The 19,136-nt window shown below is 40.1% G+C and overlaps 1 protein-coding gene across 1 annotated transcript; it reads left to right on the top strand.

The window, feature by feature from the left end:
- Positions 1–279: 279 nt before the first annotated feature.
- On the top strand, positions 280–14,076 carry GJA1 (gap junction protein alpha 1). The gene is made up of 2 exons (XM_026002407.2): positions 280–584; positions 11,152–14,076. The coding sequence occupies exon 2, from the start codon at positions 11,168–11,170 to the stop codon at positions 12,314–12,316; it is 1,149 nt and encodes a 382-aa protein (XP_025858192.1). The 5' UTR covers positions 280–584; positions 11,152–11,167; the 3' UTR covers positions 12,317–14,076.
- The last annotated feature ends 5,060 nt before the right edge of the window (positions 14,077–19,136 follow it).

Genomic DNA, 19,136 nt, shown 5'->3' with positions numbered 1-19,136 from the left:
CTCTGTTCCACCATTTTCATTTACTGCAACATGAAACATGCACTCTATATAATTTTAGAAAAGAGTGTGATATTATAAAATACAGAACTTTTTATTATCCCTGGACTTTTGGTGAAACAAGCACTAACTTACGGCAGTAATTGCTATCTATAAAGAGTAACTACAGGCAGTGGCATTCCCGTCTCTAATGCTATTCCATTTTACTCGTCAGCAAATTTAAACTACAGCTTGATCTCAACCTGGCTCTTCCTCTGGGTGTCCCCCCGCCCCCCCTTCCACGTTCACCGGCCTGGGCTCCACTCTCCTCCCAGCCTTTCCTCTGCCCCTCCCCTTCTTCAGCCCCTCCTCCTCGTTGAGTCAGTGGCTTGAAACTTTTAAAAGCTCTGTGCTCCAATTAGAAAAAAGCTTTTACGAGGTATCAGCACTTTTCTTTCATTAGGGGAAGGAGTGAAGAAAGTACCAAACAGCAGCAGACTTTTAAACTTTAAATAGACAGGTCTGAGTGCCTGAACTTGCTTTTTCATTTTACTTCATCCTCCAAGGAGTTCAATCACTTGGCGTGCCTACTTCTTTTAAGAGAAAGAGTAAGTTAAAAAAAAAAAAAAAAAACCAAACCAAACAAACAAACAAAAAAAAACTTTACCTATTCGTTTCTTTTTCTACAAGTAAAAGTTTTCTAAAGTTTGAAAATGTGCTAAATGTAGCTTTGATATGATACTGTAAGTGGGAGGATGAGCTTGAAAATGTGTTCTGTAGTTTTTAGATTTAAAATTGAACGTTTGGTATTTATTTTCTTGACGGCTGAAAAGTTTTCTAGCAGTAATGCAACAGGTAAAATAAGGTTCAGACCTTTAGAATGAAGCACTAGTTTGCTGGGTGTTTGGCTCTTCGTGTTAGAGTGTAATTTTACTTTTTTTGGTAATCGGTAATAGTCTAGGTGTTTTGTAACGGGTGGCGGTGGCGGCGGTGGTGGGGATGGTGGTGGTGGTGTTTGGGGCCTGGGTTGGGGATTTGACTGACAACAATCGCAGAAATCAAAGTGCAAATTTGCTCAGCCTGCTTACTCTAGATTTTCGACACTTTGTGCTTTTCATATGTAAATCTTGGTTGCTGTTCTGTAGCCGGGCGAAGCCGACTTGTTAACAAAGTGCTTTGTTAAAGACGTTGCGGTTGCTTGACTTCCACGTGGTCCCTTCCTGGGATTTACCCCAGCGGACAAAAAAGATGTGAGAATCCGAGTTGTAATAGTGAGGTTTTTTTTTTTAAAAGCAACAGTTACTATCACTTTGTGTTTTTTGTTGTTGTTATTGTTGTTTTTTAAAAAGGAGACCCTCAGGAGGGCCACCTTTTTTCCTGGACCACGTTGGCAGCTCAGCAGAGGGAACCCCTTGGATGGGTGGTGGGTGGTGGGTGGTGGGTGGTGGGTGGTGGGTGGTGGTAGTGCACAGAGCCTCAGACGGGGTGGAAGAGACGTTGAGAACAAAAGTGACTGCCCGGGGGCGCATCCCCACCCGGTCTGCCTGAGCCCGGAGCTCCTGGGAGCCGAGACTGAGCTCCGGGAAGCGGGCGCCGCAGGGAAGCCGGGCTCCCGCGCTCCTGCGCCCCCGGGACCCGCGGCCGAGCGGGCGGCGCCTGCCGGCGGGCTGCCCGGAGGCGGCGGCCGCGCAGAGCTGCTCCCGCACAGGCTTCGGGCGCTGGAAGGGCCTCGGGCGGGCCGGGGCCGCACACCCTCCGCGAGCCAGGAATGCAGCCGTGCATCATCGCGCCCGCCAGGGTCCCGGGCCCAAGTGATTAGCTTAGATTCTTGGGTGCGACCCTACAGTTGGAAGTATTTGCACGGGCGAAGCCTGAAAAGCAGATGAAAAATGAAAGCTGGTGCAGCGGAGAGGGGAGGGGGTGCAGCGGGGCGTCTCCGCATCCGGCGGGGCCCCCACCCCCACCCCGGGGGCTGTCGAGGTTTGCAGGGTGCCCCCCCCCCAAATCCAGGCCAGTCGGACGGAGCGCAGGGCTGCGGCCCCTCCCAAGCAGGGGAGGGGGAGAGGAGCGGCGCGCCGAGGGGTCCAGCCCGCAGCCAGCGATTAATTTAATTAAACGTGTCAATCTAATTTGCCTGTCTTCCTCCCTCCTTTTTTTTTTTTTTTTCCTTCCCCTCCTCTTAAACGTGTTGAATCCCACTGTGTAAACATGGGTAAGGCAGTCCGAGGACCTTGGGAATTACCGTGCTTATGTTGCACTTGTAACTCTTGGAAGTTCTCGAAACTTCCCAAGAATGAGGGTGGGGAGGTGGCCCCTAATGCAATGAGGAAAGGGCTAATGACGTGTCCAGAGGCCAGTCCTTAGCAGGATTCGGAAACTCAGACGTCGCAGTTCCGAGCAGCGGGTTGCCCACTCCATCCTCATACGCATGCAGGAGTTTACTAAGCGTCTCTGATGAAGCTTTTCATAATCTCCCCTGGACCGGCCTCCTACTCATCCTCACCCTGTGTTTCTCTTTAGGAGTGCAGGGTGGGGGTGGGAAGAGGAGAGCTATGTGTGTACCTCCTGGGGAAAGGAGATTGGGGTCTGAGTTCTGTTCCTCCAACCAAGTCAGTAGTGAAAAGATGGGTTTACTCTCAGCCTCTGAAAATTGGGCACATTTGATCACAAAGGGCCCCTTTTGCAATGTGGGCAGTAGATGGGGGTTTCTTAAGGAAGCCTACTTTTCACTTGTGTACAAGGATTTTTGGAAATAAAAGCCTGTAGTGATGCAGAGAGCTCAAATTAACGCCCATCTCAAGGAGTGAAATAAACTGGTTAGGTAGCAAATGCCTCTGGGGAAGGCTAATTAATTTTTCTAGGTAGGCCCAGATGGCCTGAAGAGGATACCGGTGGCAGGAATCGGTTCTGTCCTGGCAGTGTGTTTGTGTGTGTGTGTGTGTGTGTGTGTGTGTGTGTGGTGCTTCGCTCTTCCCACAGTCAGTGTAGAGCTGTCCTTTGCATGGAAAAATGACAGTGGTAGTGTTGTGCTCCTTTCTTCACTGTTCAAACAGGTTCCACATTTTTCTGATGCCTTGTAGAGCTTATGGCCACAGCTGCCCCGGTAGTGGTGGGGTTTCTCACCCTTTCCTGTGTTGATTCCTACCTTGCTGACCCTCTCTGGGAAACAAGATTTCAAAGAAACTCAGTAGCAAGCATCTGAAAGGGTGTGTTTTCAGATATTCAGAGTTGTTTTCTTACTTAGATGTTTCCAATTCCTGCATAGAGAAGGATGGAAACTCATGATACAGTGCATTCTTTCCTTTCTTTTATAATATCCAGAGGTGTAGCTTGGTATGAAGCCGAAGAGCCCTTTATATATGATACCGGAGGGAAGGGAATGATAGGAGAGTCACCAGTGATTAATACCTTCTACTCCACCTTTCCTGTTGTGCTGACTTCCCTCCAAGATTCTTGGTTGTTTAAATAGATTGTTGAAGCTTATCCACAGACACCAGTTCAGCTCTGGTGTCTTTTCACCAGGGAAAAGTAGTTATCTAGTATTTTTCATTAAAGTCAGTATGCAATATGGTTAAGTCAAGTTTAAAAAAAAAAAAATCCCAAGTTTCTCCTTCATGGGTGGTTAATTAATTATATATATTTTTTGATCTTTGGGATAACTACCTAAATTCTTCGCTTTGCCTGTCTAAATTCACCATTTAACTATGTGTGTACATATTGTTTTTTTCCAAAGTGAAAACATAAAGCCTGGTGAGATATGTGTATCAATGGCTTTATCCTTAGATAGATTTCCCATAATCTTCATCTCCAAGTTTCCCTAGCTTTTTAAGTAATTTCTAGAAAATATGTTTTATGGAATGCTTAACCTTCAGAATACTACAGAAATGGAGTGGTGGGCTTTTTTTGTTTGTCTGTTTTGTTTTTAGCAATTTCTGTGAGCCAGATACGTTCTATAGGATATGACTCTTGATTTGGGGAAGATGCCTTCAAATAGAAACAAAGACAGGCAGACAGTCTTCATGGTTTTTTTCTCCTTATCAACTGATAAAGGGTACATTCTTCTCACAGGTCTGTATGGACCTGCTAAAATAGCGTCATTGTACTTATTACAAGAGCATCTTGAAAACTAATTTTGATCACCATTAGGAAAATGTTAATCATTTCCTAGTGCTGTTTTGCTAAAGAAAATATTACAAGACAAGAAAATAAATAAGCTATATCTGTATCTAAAGATCTTTTAAAGAATAATAGCTAAACTTTATTAAGCTCTTATAAGAGCTTTGAGCACCTGTTATCTTACTCAAGTGCTCACTGAAGAAAATAGACTGTTCTTTTCTTTTTTAAAGATTATTTATTAAAAAAAATAAATAAAGATTATTTATTTACTTATTCATGAGAGACACGCAGAGAGAGGCAGAGGGAGAAGCAGGCTCCCTGCGGGGAGCCCGATGCAGGACTTGATCCAAAGACCCCGGGATCACGACCTGAACCAAGGACAGATGCTCAACCACTGAGCCACCAGGCGCCCCGAAAATTGACTGTTCTTAATCCGTGCACTTATGGGTACTCTAATGGTGTGTTTACATGATGACAAAATAACCAGGCTGTTCATGAAAATAGTCTGTTTGGAGGTGAGTGGGAGAACACCAAGAACTGACAGATTATGTTTTTTTTTTTAATTTTTATTTATTTATGATAGTCACACAGAGAGAGAAAGAGGGAGAGAGGCAGAGACATAGGCAGAGGGAGAAGCAGGCTCCATGCACCCGGAGCCCGACGTGGGATTCGATTCCAGGTCTCCAGGATCGCGTCCTGGGCCAAAGGCAGGCGCTAAACCACTGTGCCACCCAGGGATCCCTGGATTATGTTTTTTTAAGTCCATCAGATCACAATAGAAGAACACAGCTCCTTGCCTGCAGCTTCTGGCTTAGGGCATTTCTTCTAGCACCCCTGAAGTGGCCATGAGCCACTTCTTGCGGGGAGTGGGATGTTGAGTGGTAGCTGCTGAACTGGGGATGGGGGGTGTTGTCTTTATTTGGTAGGCATCGTACTGTCCTTGAAGTCCCTCACCTTACCCTCCATCTCATATCACTGTTCTGTGGAGGTTGAGGTAGGTTAACTCTGTGATGGACAGGGGTAAGAAGCAAGGAAAGAAAGGTTCGGCTCCCAACCCCTCCCACCCCTGGAAACAAACAAACAGGCCATTCTATGCCACGCATCGCATCCTATACCTAAGGAGGTAAAATGGTATCATTCTTTCCAGAGGAATCTAAGGATAACCGGGGAGCCATGAGGCAGAATTGTAAATAGAATAGACGTTTAAATGGAAGGGGTTTGATACACCACAGAGTTAGTCTTACCGTCCAGGTATAAGGAAGCAAAGGTAGTGTGTTTGTTATTTGATGAACTGGGAATATTTGCCCTGGTCCCCAATTCAGATCATTAAACTGCCTGCAGAGTCGGCTACACCCAGAGGTTCCATCACCCAGGGTTGCTATCAGCGTTGCTCTTCCCCTTCAGAGCCCTAGGCCTACCTCCACATTTGTCACTCTTGAAATAAAAAACAGGTTTAAACAGGCTGTTTCTTCTGTTGCAAGACACTGTGGTGTTACTTATTCTTGGCAACGATGACGTCACGTAGGACAGAGTGAGAATACTGCAGAATTGGGGGGTGACAGCACAAGTTTGTTGTTGTTGTTTTAAGATCTTAACCTGTCACAGCATAATAGTGAGACGGAGTAAACATCTATGATACCTGACGCAGTGCTGCAAGAATCCCAAATTACTATGATGTCATGTAATAAATTCAAGAAGCTCTTTGTTAAGGAGCCTTTTTTTCTTACATCAGTTCTTCTTGCCTGCTCAGGAATTATTTGAAGCATGTCGTTTCAACAGTTCTCAGTTTCAGCAGTTATCACTTGAAAATTTCAACCTTTATTTATTTAAATAACAGTACCTTTATTTATTTATTTATTTATTATTGGAAAAGTTCCGTTTTTAATTAATTTGAAACTTCAGAAGTGTGGGGTATATATGAGAGAACCCCAAAGAGGTGGTAAACAACACTGGCGAATGAAACCTGGTGTCTTTTTTCGTTTTGTTTTGTTTTTACAGGCCTCCTTTAATTCATTTAATGGATATTTATTTAGTACCTCTGACTCCACTGCGGAGACAGCAGTGGACAGTAGGAAACGCCCTAGTGGAGCTCACATTCTAGTTGAGAAAAGCAGATAGAAATAAGTCCTTGTCACGGAGGGGGACCAACAACAAACAGATAAATTAAAGACCATCAAGACCAAGGGAATAGGAAGTGATAGGACCTGGAGGAGGGCTGGTTGATGAAGTGAGACCGGAGTGGAGACCCACAGGGGTGAGGACGTGAACTGCGTGGACAGAGCAGAGCTGAGCAAGGCGGATCAACTTGTTAGTTTTCAAGATTGGCTGTTGGAGGAGAATAGTTTGGCAAGCAGGGTGACTAGGCTGGTGACCTGAAACCCGAGGAGGTGATGATGGCTGAGATCAGGCTAAGAGCAGGGGTGGTGGTGAGATTCGGCCCGTCTGGGTTTTTGGGGAAGATAAAGCCTATAGTATTTGCTGACAGTATGAATGTGGGTTATGTTAATTATGTGTGGAGATGAATATTACCAAAGAACATCTGGCTGTTGTAACCGTAGAGGAACGGTCATGACTGAGCCCACTCAAAGACATTTACTGCAAGGGACAGGAGTTCTTATAAAAGCTAAAGAAAAACATGAGGAGGGTTTCCATTTTTGGCTCAGGGGCTTAAAGTTTTTTTGGTTTTAGTGTATTAAACACACGCACACGGCATTGCCCTCTAACCTCCCAAATAGATCTGTTTAATGATTTTTCTGAGGAACTTATATAGGCATTTTCTTACGTATTTTTAGCCCTCATAACTTTATTTTTCCTTCATCTTCTCTGAGTACTTACTTTCAATCATTAAAAGGTGATAGGTGTCAAGTCTCACTTATGTTTTTAGCAATCCTATCTACCATTATTTAAGTCCCTACTCTAAGCTCATTACAGCTGTCACTTGGGAAATCCTTTAAAACTGAAATTAAAATGTGTTCTAGTTTTCCTGACAATTATTAGTACACTAATGACATGGAACGACTGGACTACAGCTTTGGCACGGTGATTTGCTCTGGCAAAAGGGACAGTCAAAAGTAATTTAAAACTAAAGCTTTATTTTCATCCTAAATAAAGTGTTTGAATTCCTGTGCTCTTGGGGAACATCAGATGAAAGTAGGATGACACAAGGTGGTGCAGGGAAGGGTGAGCTTAGTTCCCAGGTGCCCGGACAGCCTCTGCTTTACCCTTTCGGCCTTCTTAGGTACTCTCTGTCCCTTTTTGCTCTTCTGACATTTCCCCAATCCTAAATATTTTGAATAACAGAGCACCGGAAATGTCAAGGAACCATTGCTTGCCTCCTGGCCTGAAACTTCAGGATCACCTGGGTGCATTTATTTAAAAAAACAGAAAAAAAAAGACAAATTAATTTCCCAGCACCCCTGCCCCCAAGAATCAGATTCAGTCAGACTGGTGAGTGCCAACAATGTGTGTTTTTAACAAATGCTACCAAATGATTGCAGGGCAGCTCAGGAACCATCACAGAGGGTCCAGAGGGGCCCCGGATAGGTCATGCCTGTGGTTTTTGGCTTCCAGTCTAGAGGGCCATGGAGGGCAATGGAAAATGTGACCTAATGTGGTACACAGAAGACACAGGAGGATGATCCAGCTGCTGTCAAGCATTTGCTTCTAATGAGAACTTTGCATAACTCCTTAGCCAGGACCTTATTCTACCTATAAAGTTCCAACTTGGGAACCTAGAGGTGAAGGCATGAATATGCATGATGTGTACTCCACTGCTGTGCTTTTCTCATGTATCACATAAGAAATATACCTGTCTTATGCTGGTGAATATGAATGAGGTATACAGTCTGTAAGTCAACGGCGGGGATTCTGTAAATTATAAAAAGACATTAATTTTTTGACTAAGATTTCGAAAAATGAAAATACTAATGGGGAGGTGGTCAACTAGTTAATAGAACTTTTGACTCACAACAAAGGGAACAACTACCAGAAAAGGTAACTATTTTTGTTACCTCTCCTTGAAAATCACAAGCGTTATAAACCATCACATTAAACATAATCTGATGTCTCCGTAATAGTGGTAATGACAGGGTATAGGATCCTAGGTGTCCAATTGGATAATTCATCTCATTCAGATGAAAGGGTAGAACTCATTAATGCAAATGACAACTGTGCGGGTGCTTAAAGAAAAGACAACTTTGCAATTAAGTTGCTGGTATATTAATAAAGAACTACTACCCAGTGAACTGCCCAGTGACCCAATTCACATATGGTGGCACTGTGGGGTGTTTTGGGGAATCTACATAAAAGTCAGGTTGTTTTTTTTTTTCTTCCATAGAATGTACCGAGGTTTAATAATTAATTGCCACAAGCATCTACATAATCATATTTTGACGTTGAACCTTGAATAATGATGAAACACTGACCAAAGTGACTTCTTCTTAGTCTGCCCAATAATACATCTAAACATGTTAGGTTTGCCTTGAGCTCGATCATTGAGTGAATATGATGAGATGTATGCAGACAGTTTATCATTTTATAGTTGATTGTTTTTGTGGTTCTCTCTTCCCTCCTGGCAATTGGAGTATTGAGCAAAAGCAGATGACACTGGCAAAATATTGTAATTCTCTGCAAACAGAATTAAGGCCAATTTACACATCATCACATAGAAACTATCTACTGATATGGCTCCAAAAATTCTGCTATGTTTGTTTGACCCTCATGGACTGTACTTCTTCATTCCCAGGGTAGTATTTTCTGCTAAATTGTAGGTTTTTTTCTTTTATGTTCTCTCACCATCAAACTGTCCATCAAAGCTAAATTACTCCCTATCACGTTGAGACTTTGCTTGACTCTTTAACTCTTTGTCAACCTAATAAGCCTTTGTTCTTTTTTCCCTTTGTTCTTTTTTGACTGCTCTCTTCATACATCAGTTTCACTGTCTAACCTGTCACTCCAGAATCTAAAATGGCCCTTCCCAAAGTAGAAGGGAAGCTCCCTTTTTTATGACCATTGGAAAAGCATTATTTCTGGAACTGCCCACCCACCTCCCACTCTTTCCTCAGCATTCTTTGGCACCAGTCTTTGGGTTGCCATCAAAGATACCCATCAACTGCTAATGTAGATAGCTGGTACATAGTTTCACTTTATGGATCAGCATCTCTTCTTTGTTCCATCCAGGAAATCGTAGGCCAGGTTTCCATTTCATTTTTTCTGGCCTCTGTATCCCGGAGATGGAGGCATTAAACGGCAACATAATGTTGCATGTTGGGGGGAGGAGACTGCCTTGGATTTCATTTACTTTCTACAAGAAGGTGGCTTGTAATTCAATACCAGATGAGAAACTTTTATATTCAGATAATGAATGTATTTCCAGGAAGCCTATGTAATCCTACTTTCACTTGTACTATCTGAAATTCGTTACTAAGCTCCTGGAAAGTCTTTGCTTTGCTTGTTTTTGATTATTGAGTAATCTTTGACCACTTCATCCTTTTTTTTACTCTCTGCTTACAACTCTGCTGAAAATTAAACTATATTCTCTATGCCTGTCACATGTAATGTCACTCATTTCTTCCCAGCTCTCAGCCCTTGCTAAGATTGTATCAAAGCATGAAAACACTTCTGGCCTTAATCCAGCTTCACTATAATTTAAAACCAGTGTGTGGTGCATTGGAAATCCTTAGTCTTGGGATCATTAGTCTTGTAGCTCTACTGGTAGCTGAATATTTCCTATACCTTTAAGAGCTCAACTTTCATCAGTTAAATGAACTATTGGCAATTAGAAGTATAAATTAAATTAGCCAAATAACTTTTGAGATCTATGTCATCTCCACAGAATTGAGTCCATTTCATACTCCCAGCAATGGGGAAGTCCTAGGCTTAAGATATCTAGGTATTGATAGAAAGTTAAATCTAGTGTATAGGATGAGGGTGCAAAGCCTGATAAGGGAACTTGAAGGTATATAGTAATTTAAAGATGAAAACCAATCATATTTGCTAGAGATGACACTTTAAGATGGTAATTTTTAAAAATTTCTTAGGCTATAATTAGTATTGAGACAAATTGAACCTTTAGTTGAAATGTGATGTGCAGGAGCACCTGGGTGGCTCAGTAGGTCAGGTCTCCGGCTTGCTCTGGCTCCCATCATGATCTCATGGGTCTTGAGATCAAGCCCCCATGTGGGGCTCTGCTCTGTACTCAGGAGGGAGTCTGCTCCACCCCCACTCATGCTTATTTGCTCGTGCACTCTCTCTCTTTCTCTCTCTAAAATAAAATAAATCTTAAAAAAAAAATGTGATATGCATTTAGTCTTTGCTTTTTTGAAAGTAGTTTCCTGCACATAATGACACATCGTGTCAAAATGGCGTATTTTAGTACAACATATTTTTTTTTCTCTGGGCAGAAGACAGACTTCTGAACCACCTAAGTCACTGCTTAAGAAGAAACAGAAGTATAAATGACCCTATTATAAAATATGCACTAATTACACTTGAACGAGCAAGGTGAAACAGTTCAGAGTACAATTAGGGATAAAATTCTATATAATAGGATGGAGGTTTGGAAACAAGGTTGTGTGTGTGTGTGTGTGTTCAGGGGCGTTCTTACTTCAGTTCTTAAACACCTGTACGTTTTGAAAACTGTCCTTTCAGCATTTTGCTTAGGCATGCATCCAGACACAGGCCTACCCGGCAAGAATTGCCCTCATTTATCAGACGGATAAAATAAGCAGAGGCACTTAGCATAGACAGTTTTTCGAGTCACATGATGGGGCAGTGGTTGAGCAAGTTAACCTGTCCTTTGCAAGTTAAGATTGCCATTTACTGGGGACATCGGCTCTATTGCTTCTAAGATTTACCATATCTCAAGAAAATTGTGAGACTTGTTTGCAGGGGGAAATGGGACAGGAAGAGTTTGAACTTTTTTTTTTTTTTTAATTTGGAAGAGTGCTAGAAAGATAGGAGACCTTTTATCTTATTTTGACTCTCAACTGGAGACAACTATACATTTTAACTCATACTTTACAGTCTGTGATCATTTAGTAGTCTTTCGTTTCTTTTCAGGTGGTGCCCCGGCAACATGGGTGACTGGAGTGCCTTAGGCAAACTCCTTGACAAGGTTCAAGCCTATTCCACCGCTGGAGGGAAGGTGTGGCTGTCTGTCCTTTTCATTTTCCGAATTCTGCTACTGGGGACAGCGGTTGAGTCGGCCTGGGGTGATGAGCAGTCTGCCTTTCGTTGTAACACTCAACAGCCTGGTTGTGAAAATGTCTGCTATGACAAATCCTTCCCAATCTCTCATGTACGCTTCTGGGTCCTGCAGATCATATTTGTGTCTGTCCCCACACTCTTGTACCTGGCTCATGTGTTCTACGTGATGCGCAAGGAAGAGAAACTGAACAAGAAAGAGGAGGAGCTCAAAGTTGCCCAAACCGATGGTGCCAACGTGGACATGCACTTGAAGCAGATTGAAATAAAGAAGTTCAAATATGGAATTGAAGAGCACGGCAAGGTGAAAATGCGAGGGGGCCTGCTGCGAACCTACATCATCAGCATCCTGTTCAAGTCTGTTTTCGAGGTGGCCTTCTTGCTGATCCAGTGGTACATCTATGGATTCAGCTTGAGTGCCGTTTACACTTGCAAAAGAGAACCCTGCCCTCATCAGGTAGACTGCTTCCTCTCTCGCCCCACGGAGAAAACCATCTTCATCATCTTCATGCTGGTCGTGTCCTTGGTGTCTCTTGCCTTGAACATCATCGAACTCTTCTATGTCTTCTTCAAGGGTGTTAAGGATCGCGTGAAAGGCAAGAGCGATCCTTACCATGCTACCACTGGCCCACTGAGCCCCTCCAAAGACTGTGGATCTCCGAAATATGCATATTTCAATGGCTGCTCCTCACCCACGGCTCCCCTCTCCCCCATGTCTCCTCCTGGGTACAAGCTGGTTACTGGAGACAGAAATAATTCTTCTTGCCGCAATTACAACAAACAAGCAAGTGAGCAAAACTGGGCTAACTACAGTGCAGAACAAAATCGAATGGGCCAGGCAGGAAGCACCATCTCCAACTCCCATGCACAGCCTTTTGATTTCCCTGATGACAACCAGAATTCTAAAAAACTAGCCGCTGGGCACGAACTGCAGCCCCTAGCCATTGTGGACCAGCGGCCTTCCAGCAGAGCCAGCAGCCGTGCCAGCAGCCGACCTCGGCCTGATGACCTGGAGATCTAGATCCAGGCTTGAGAGCATTGATTCCACTCAGTGTGGAGAAGAGAAAAGGTGCTGTAGAAAGCGCACCTTAGGCGTTCATTTTGTTTCAGTGGAGGTGGTACTCAACAGCCTTCATCGTGAGGCTTAGAAAACACAAAGACATTAGAATACCTGGGTTCATTGGGGGTGTTTGGGATAGGCGGGTGGAAAGGGAGGGGAACCGGGAGGTACAAGTTGGTATTTAATGTAGTTTATTCAAAGAACTTTAGTTCTAAATATAAGTTGCATTAGGTGATACATAGGTAAGGGCTTTTTCTCCCCCCCACACCCCTTAAGAATAGTGCTGTATATGTGAAAGAGTGGGTGATATATTTGGTTAAGTACTTTTTTGTTTTACCATGAAACTGAGATAACTTTGGCCAGGAAGAAAGAAATACTTCCTGGACATCTTGTTTCCTTTTATCAAGAAGAAGTTGGAGGATTGTCCTTATGTCCCTGCTAAAAAACATTCCATTGTTAAAATTTGCACTTTGAAGGTAAGCGTCCTAGGTGGGACCCTCCAGGTGTCTGTGGACTTGTGATACTATATTTTCTATTCTTGGTATCAGTTAAAAGTTCAGATAGGGCCCACTTCTGTGGAAAAGACTTTCCATGCATTTTCAAATCTCAGCCAGTCATATGTACATTTTTTTTTTTTAACATCTACTTGCATCCTATTAATGCCATCACTTTTTCATCATTCCTCAACTACTGTTCACATTCATTTAATGGTTTCTGTAAAGATTTTTAAACCGTGGGGATATCACTTAACATTTTTTGAATTAGAGTCAGGGAATCAAGCCATGCTCAATATTTAACAATCACTTCTATGTGTATGTGTGTGGAAGAGTGTGTTTTATTTGTCATGTATTGGTACAAGCAGAGCAGTATAAACTCACAAACACAGATTTGAAAATAATGCACACATAGTGTTCAAATTTGAGCCTTTCTCATGGATTTTGTGGTGTGGGCCAATATGGTGTTTACATTATATAATTCCTGCTGTGCAAGTAAAGCACACTTTTTTTTTTTTCTTTCCCTAAGTGTTTTTTTCCCATGTATCCTATTGTGGATACTGGTTTTGTTAATTATGATTTTTTCCTTTTTTTCTCTTTTTTAGAATATAGCAGTAATGCTATTGCCGAAATGGATGATTTTCTTTTTCTGAAATGTAATCATGGATGCTTGAATGATAGAATTTTAGTACTGTAAACAGGCTTTAGTAATTAATGTGAGACACTTAGAAGAAATGCTTAGAGTGGGCTTTTAAGTGTGCCTAAATGAATTTTGCAGTAACTGGTATTCTTGGTTTTGTCCTACTTAATACACATTAATTCAGAACTTGTATTCTGTTATGAGTTAGATTGTCTTTTGGAATGACCAGCAACTTTGATGTTTGCACTAAGATTTTATTTGGAATGCAAGAGAGGTTGAAAGAGGTTTCAGTAGTACACATGTAACTAATTTATTTGAAATGTACCCTAAAGAAATCTACCAGTTTCTTCAAATGCCTTTTTAAAACTCATCAGAGATGATTAGTAAAAATGCAGAGTATCATACTTTTCTTGCATGTCAGCTACATAAACAGTTTTGTACAATGAAAAATACTAATTTGTTTGACATTCCATGTTAAACTACTGTCATGTTCAGCTTCATTGCATGTAATGTAGACCTAGTCCATCAGATCATGTGTTCTGGAGAGTGTTCTTTATTCAATAAAGTTTTAATTTAGTATAAGGATAGCCTCTATATCCTGTGTGATTTTTTTTTTTTAACTTGTATTACATCTATTCATGATTAACAAAGACATTTCCATTGGTTATGATGATTTAGGCAAGTAAGACTCACAAGTTTCAGGAGTCTTTAAAAATAACAGCCATTAGCTAGGCTTAGTGCCATATATATATATATATATATATATTTTTTTTTTTTTTTTGGCTTAGTGCTATATTGATAATGTTTTTGGGTATTTGTTCAACTGAGAAGAAGATAAATACCCAAGTGTTGAATTTGGAATATAAGATTAATGAGATGTATGATAAAGCTTAAGGTAAGGTTAAGTAATTCAGCAGGTCTTACATGACAGAAGTAAGCATAAAAAGATATAGCTGATGACATTTTAAACCTATGAAGCCTCCTGGAGATAAAAGAATAAGAACAAAGTTAGTATAAGTATGGTTATGCTCTGTGACAAAAGATTGAAATAGATCCATGAGTCTGTTATTCCAAGACATTGTGCAAATACAGAAAATAGGTTTTAGGAATTCCTAACACTCTCTTCCCACCCACCCCCACAACTGAATCCTTCAGAGGGAGCAGAACAGTTTTGGGCAATGTATAATATTGCTATAATTTTAGCATAAAATATATTAAGTATATTTCTAAGTCACACTTTAAGAGTATAATTTTTAAGAGTCCTCTACATACACACCACAATTACTAGAGCATAAGATTACTAATTTAGAAATAATCTAGTTCAGTTTCTTTGCTTTTTTATGAGCAACAGTTAAGAGATCTGCCTAAAATCAAAGGATTATCAAATCGCCAGTTTCCCAATTAGGATTGGTAATGTCAACTTTCTTTCTTTCTTTCTTTCTTTCTTTCTTTCTTTCTTTCTTTCTTTCTTCTTTCGTTTTGTTGGTAATGTCAACATTTCTTTAGGTATCATCATTTGGCTGGCTGAGAAACCAATGAGAGAGGCAAGTTTTCTCTGCATACGTGTTTGCATTACTCTGAGGAAGAGAGAAAACAGTGATTTTCTTTGAATACATATGTTTCTGCATACTACACATGTAGGGTTCACAGGATATGGATGCACAAATGATTAGGCCACTGAGTGGTGGAGCAGCATAGTGGAGGTATGAAATAGGTTTCCGATATAGGTGTGTGGAGGTGGGAGGGCAAGTTACATCTTTCAGAAATAGTTTGCTCTAAATATTTCCCAACTTTGAAATTTTCACAATTTATTAAAAATAATTAGGCATATTATAGTTTTGTAAATGTAAACCTATGTGGGAGAAATTCTAATTCCCAGAGGAAATCACTGTTAAAAGTCAGTCACCAACCATATATCAGGTAGTGTGTTAAGGAGTGGCAATTTTTAGAATGGCCCCACAATTCCCACCCAAGGAAGCTTATGAAGTGAACCCCTCCAGAAGTTTAAAAAAGATGTTCCATTCTTCATTTTGCTTAACTGGCTGCCTGCCTTCCACAGCTAAAAATTAAATTGAGTTCTGTTTAAAAATTATGAGAAAACAATGTTCTTTTACTCCACAAATATTAAGATGCTCATTTTTTTTCTTTTTTTTGCAAAAAAATTCATCTTTAAAAAAATCAGAAAATCTTGAATCTTCTAGAAGTAGTAGAACTTTCTGTGATGGTGGAAATGTTTTATTCTCCACTACCATAGCCTAACCACATGCATATATTGAGCACTTGAAATGTGGCTAGTGAATCCAAAGAAATGAATTTCAATTTTTAATTAAATAGCCACATGTGCTAGTGGGTATCATATTGAGCAGGACAGTTCTAGAGTCTGCTGGAAAAAAGAAATTTAATATTGAGTTGAAATGGGGGAGAGGACGGTCATGTTAGAATAGAAATTAGGAGGAGAAACTCAAGGTACTTTTCATAGTCTTGCAACAGTATTTCTTATTCTATAAACACTAGGAAACTTACTTTAAACAAAGTCTCTGCTTTTATGTGAAATCTCCAATCTTTTGTTAGATAATCATATATTTTATGTTACCATTGTTTTACTTCAGAATTTTATATACAAGTCTATGCTGCCTGTTTTTATTTTATTTTATTTTTTTTTTGGTCAGTTTTATTTTCTTTTATTTATTTATATTTTAATTTTTATTTATTTATGATAGTCACATAGAAAGAGAGAGAGAGAGAGGCAGAGAGAGAAGCAGGCTCCATACACCAGGAGCCCGACGTGGAATTCGATCCCGGGTCTCCAGGATCGCGCCCTGGGCCAAAGGCTTTAAAACTGGTATAATCATCTAATGTCTTCAAATATTGGGAAGAAGTTCAGCGTCTTTATTTGGTTCAGTGCATTAACACCCTAGCCCCTGTGAATCTCTATTAAGTTTTCAGGCCATGGGCTCTTTTACCTTATTTTGAGAAAATTGCTGAACCTCAACCTGCCCAGGATGCTAGTTTTCTGCCCACACACTGCCTCTCCTAAAAATTCCAAACTTCAGATTCCAACATGCCAAAACATCTGTGCTTTGTATTTGGAGGAGAGCAAAATAATGAAGTTTGGGGACTTATTAAAGTCTTAAAGTGAGTTCTTTTTATAAACAGTACACCAACAGTGTAGAAACATGTTTATAATCTTTACTGGCTCGGAGATTCTGTTTTTACCTTTTCTTGGTTGGGCAAATATAGCTGAGCCCTTGGCATGTCAGAATTCGCAGCTGGCAATTTTCAGAACTCAAGAGCAGGCATGGAACAAACACCACAGAGACAGTGCTTCAACAATAATAAAGAGTATCATGTAAAGAAGAAAGCTAATTTGGAGGAAAATTTTTGCATTCGTTGCCTGGTCTTCAAAAGTGTTGAAATTTCAAGTCAGATTATTTCTTCTGGTGTCCGGATGTTTCTTTCAAACAAATGCTTATTTGGTCTATGACGTGTAGAGTCATTTCAATGCCCACACACTTTTCCTGTATAAATAAAAAAACTGTCTCAAGAGGCACCCACTCTGAAAGCAAAGCCTGGGCCCAAGTCTTATTTAATGCAATGAGCCATCTGCCTCTGTGCAACATGGAACTAGAGCCTAGTCAAGTATTTGTTCTGGAATCTCTTGTCAGTTACTCTTTACAAAACTTAATCGGAATTAGTACAGACGTCAAGATAGTTTTTAGTTGCTATGGTAACAGAAACCAGGAAGTTTATTTTAAAAGTAAGTGTAGAAAAGTGTAAGACTTTCTTCTGCTTTGAAAAACTTGGGTTGGAGTTTATATTTCATATTTTCAGGCATATTTATTAATTCTCAACACAATTAATTTAGAAAAGCTTCTTTACTTAAAATGTAAACTAACCTTAAGCCTAAACTCTATGAAAATGACCAAAATTGAGGTTAACTCAAACAACTCCGGGGAATAAAGGGGAAAATATTGAGGTTCATTAAAACAGGTTGAAACCTCAACCCCAGCCAGAGTCCCAAAGTTGAATTGGTCATTGCCCTTGAAGACTTTGATGTCATTGTGGCTCTAGCTCAAGTTTTCCTCAACTCAGAGCAACTGGAATTACATTGGCCCTTATAGTGCTCTACCTTATTAATTTCTAATCATCCAAGCTACTCACTATATAAAGATTTATTCAAAGATAGAACAACAGGAGAATTAGTTAAAGACAACATTTGTTCTGAGAAAACTCCATATGGTGGCCAAGCTTGTCAATGATATTTTGGGGTGGATAATTAAAAAATATCTGGGAGGAACCACTTTGCATTCAAGAGTTTCAAATTTCAGTGAGATCAAAATAATTTGAAAATTAAACGTAATTCAGCATCCTGCCATCTATAATTCAATGTAAGTTAAAACTATAGCAGAGATTTGCCTATTATATTATTTTCCATATACTTAAGATATATATATATATCATAATTTATAATTTTGTAACTCATAATTTTAAAAACAAAAAAATGACAGCAGATACAATGAATTAGATTGTGATTGAGGGGATTACAATGTAGAACTTTAAATCACATTTCTTCTCCACTTTCACATTCTTTGTTTCTTTGGTCTAACCTTTTATCAGAGTTTTCTGGTTTGTCATAGCTTTCTATATAAATATATTTATATTTATATTATATAGACTTTCAGGTTTTGCTCATAGCAAGTTTCAGTTGTGTAATTTTTTCCACAATGAATCTGCAATTAAAGACCAAAAGAATGAAATGACATAAAGCTTCCATCAGACTCCTTCCCTTCTATTTCTTATCCACATGTAAAATAGTTTTGTTGTTAGATTATTGTTAGTTGTTTATTAATTTGTGGTACCAAACACTTCCTTTCGTCCTATATACCTTTTCCTTGCTCCCGTAAATATTTATTTTTTAACAAACAAGTGCCAAGTTAAACATTTCAATAGTAACTCTGGAATAATCTAGCAGATGTTTAACATCTGTAATTAAAGACTATCATTGAAAACCATCAAAATATTCGTTTGATTTTCATCTTTACTCTGGTTCTCACTTGTCTGGAGGACTTGCCGCATTTATAATTAAAGAGTATGAGAACCGTAGGTGATGGTTATCTCAAACTCCAAACGTGGCAAATGTGGGAACTAGAGTGTCTTGGCATTTGACCAGTCATTTTTAGTCAGCATTATAGCCAAGCTCTGCCTCTGAACTGATGATTCTCCATGATAATTAGCTATTAGGTGTCAGTGAAAAAAGAGCTAAAGAAGCTATAACGTATTTCCAACTAACACCAAACCAGAGGAAAATTTCAATGTGGGAATCCGTTCACATAAAATACACTGACACCGTGAGGCAAAAAAGAATAGCTCTGATAGAAAAAAAAAAATGTGGCTATCTAGTTTACAGAGGAATTTACAGCTTCCATAGGTTTACAGTAGCACCTTAGCTTTGGAAATAAATCATTAAGACAAAAAAACACTTCACTCTTTCAATTTGTCATAAACCAGTCTAACACAGTGCAAAGCCCATACAGACGATTTCCGATTTATGATGGTTCGACACAGGATTTTTTTTTTTACTTTATGATGGTGCAAAAGTGATAATATCCACTAGAAACTGTACTTCAGATTTTGAATTTGGATCTTT

The sequence above is a fragment of the Vulpes vulpes genome, chromosome 1, assembly GCF_048418805.1.
Source record: "Vulpes vulpes isolate BD-2025 chromosome 1, VulVul3, whole genome shotgun sequence".
Classification (NCBI taxonomy): domain Eukaryota; kingdom Metazoa; phylum Chordata; class Mammalia; order Carnivora; family Canidae; genus Vulpes; species Vulpes vulpes.
The sequence above is the reverse complement of the archived record's forward strand: the minus strand, read 5'-3'. Positions and strand labels throughout refer to the sequence as shown.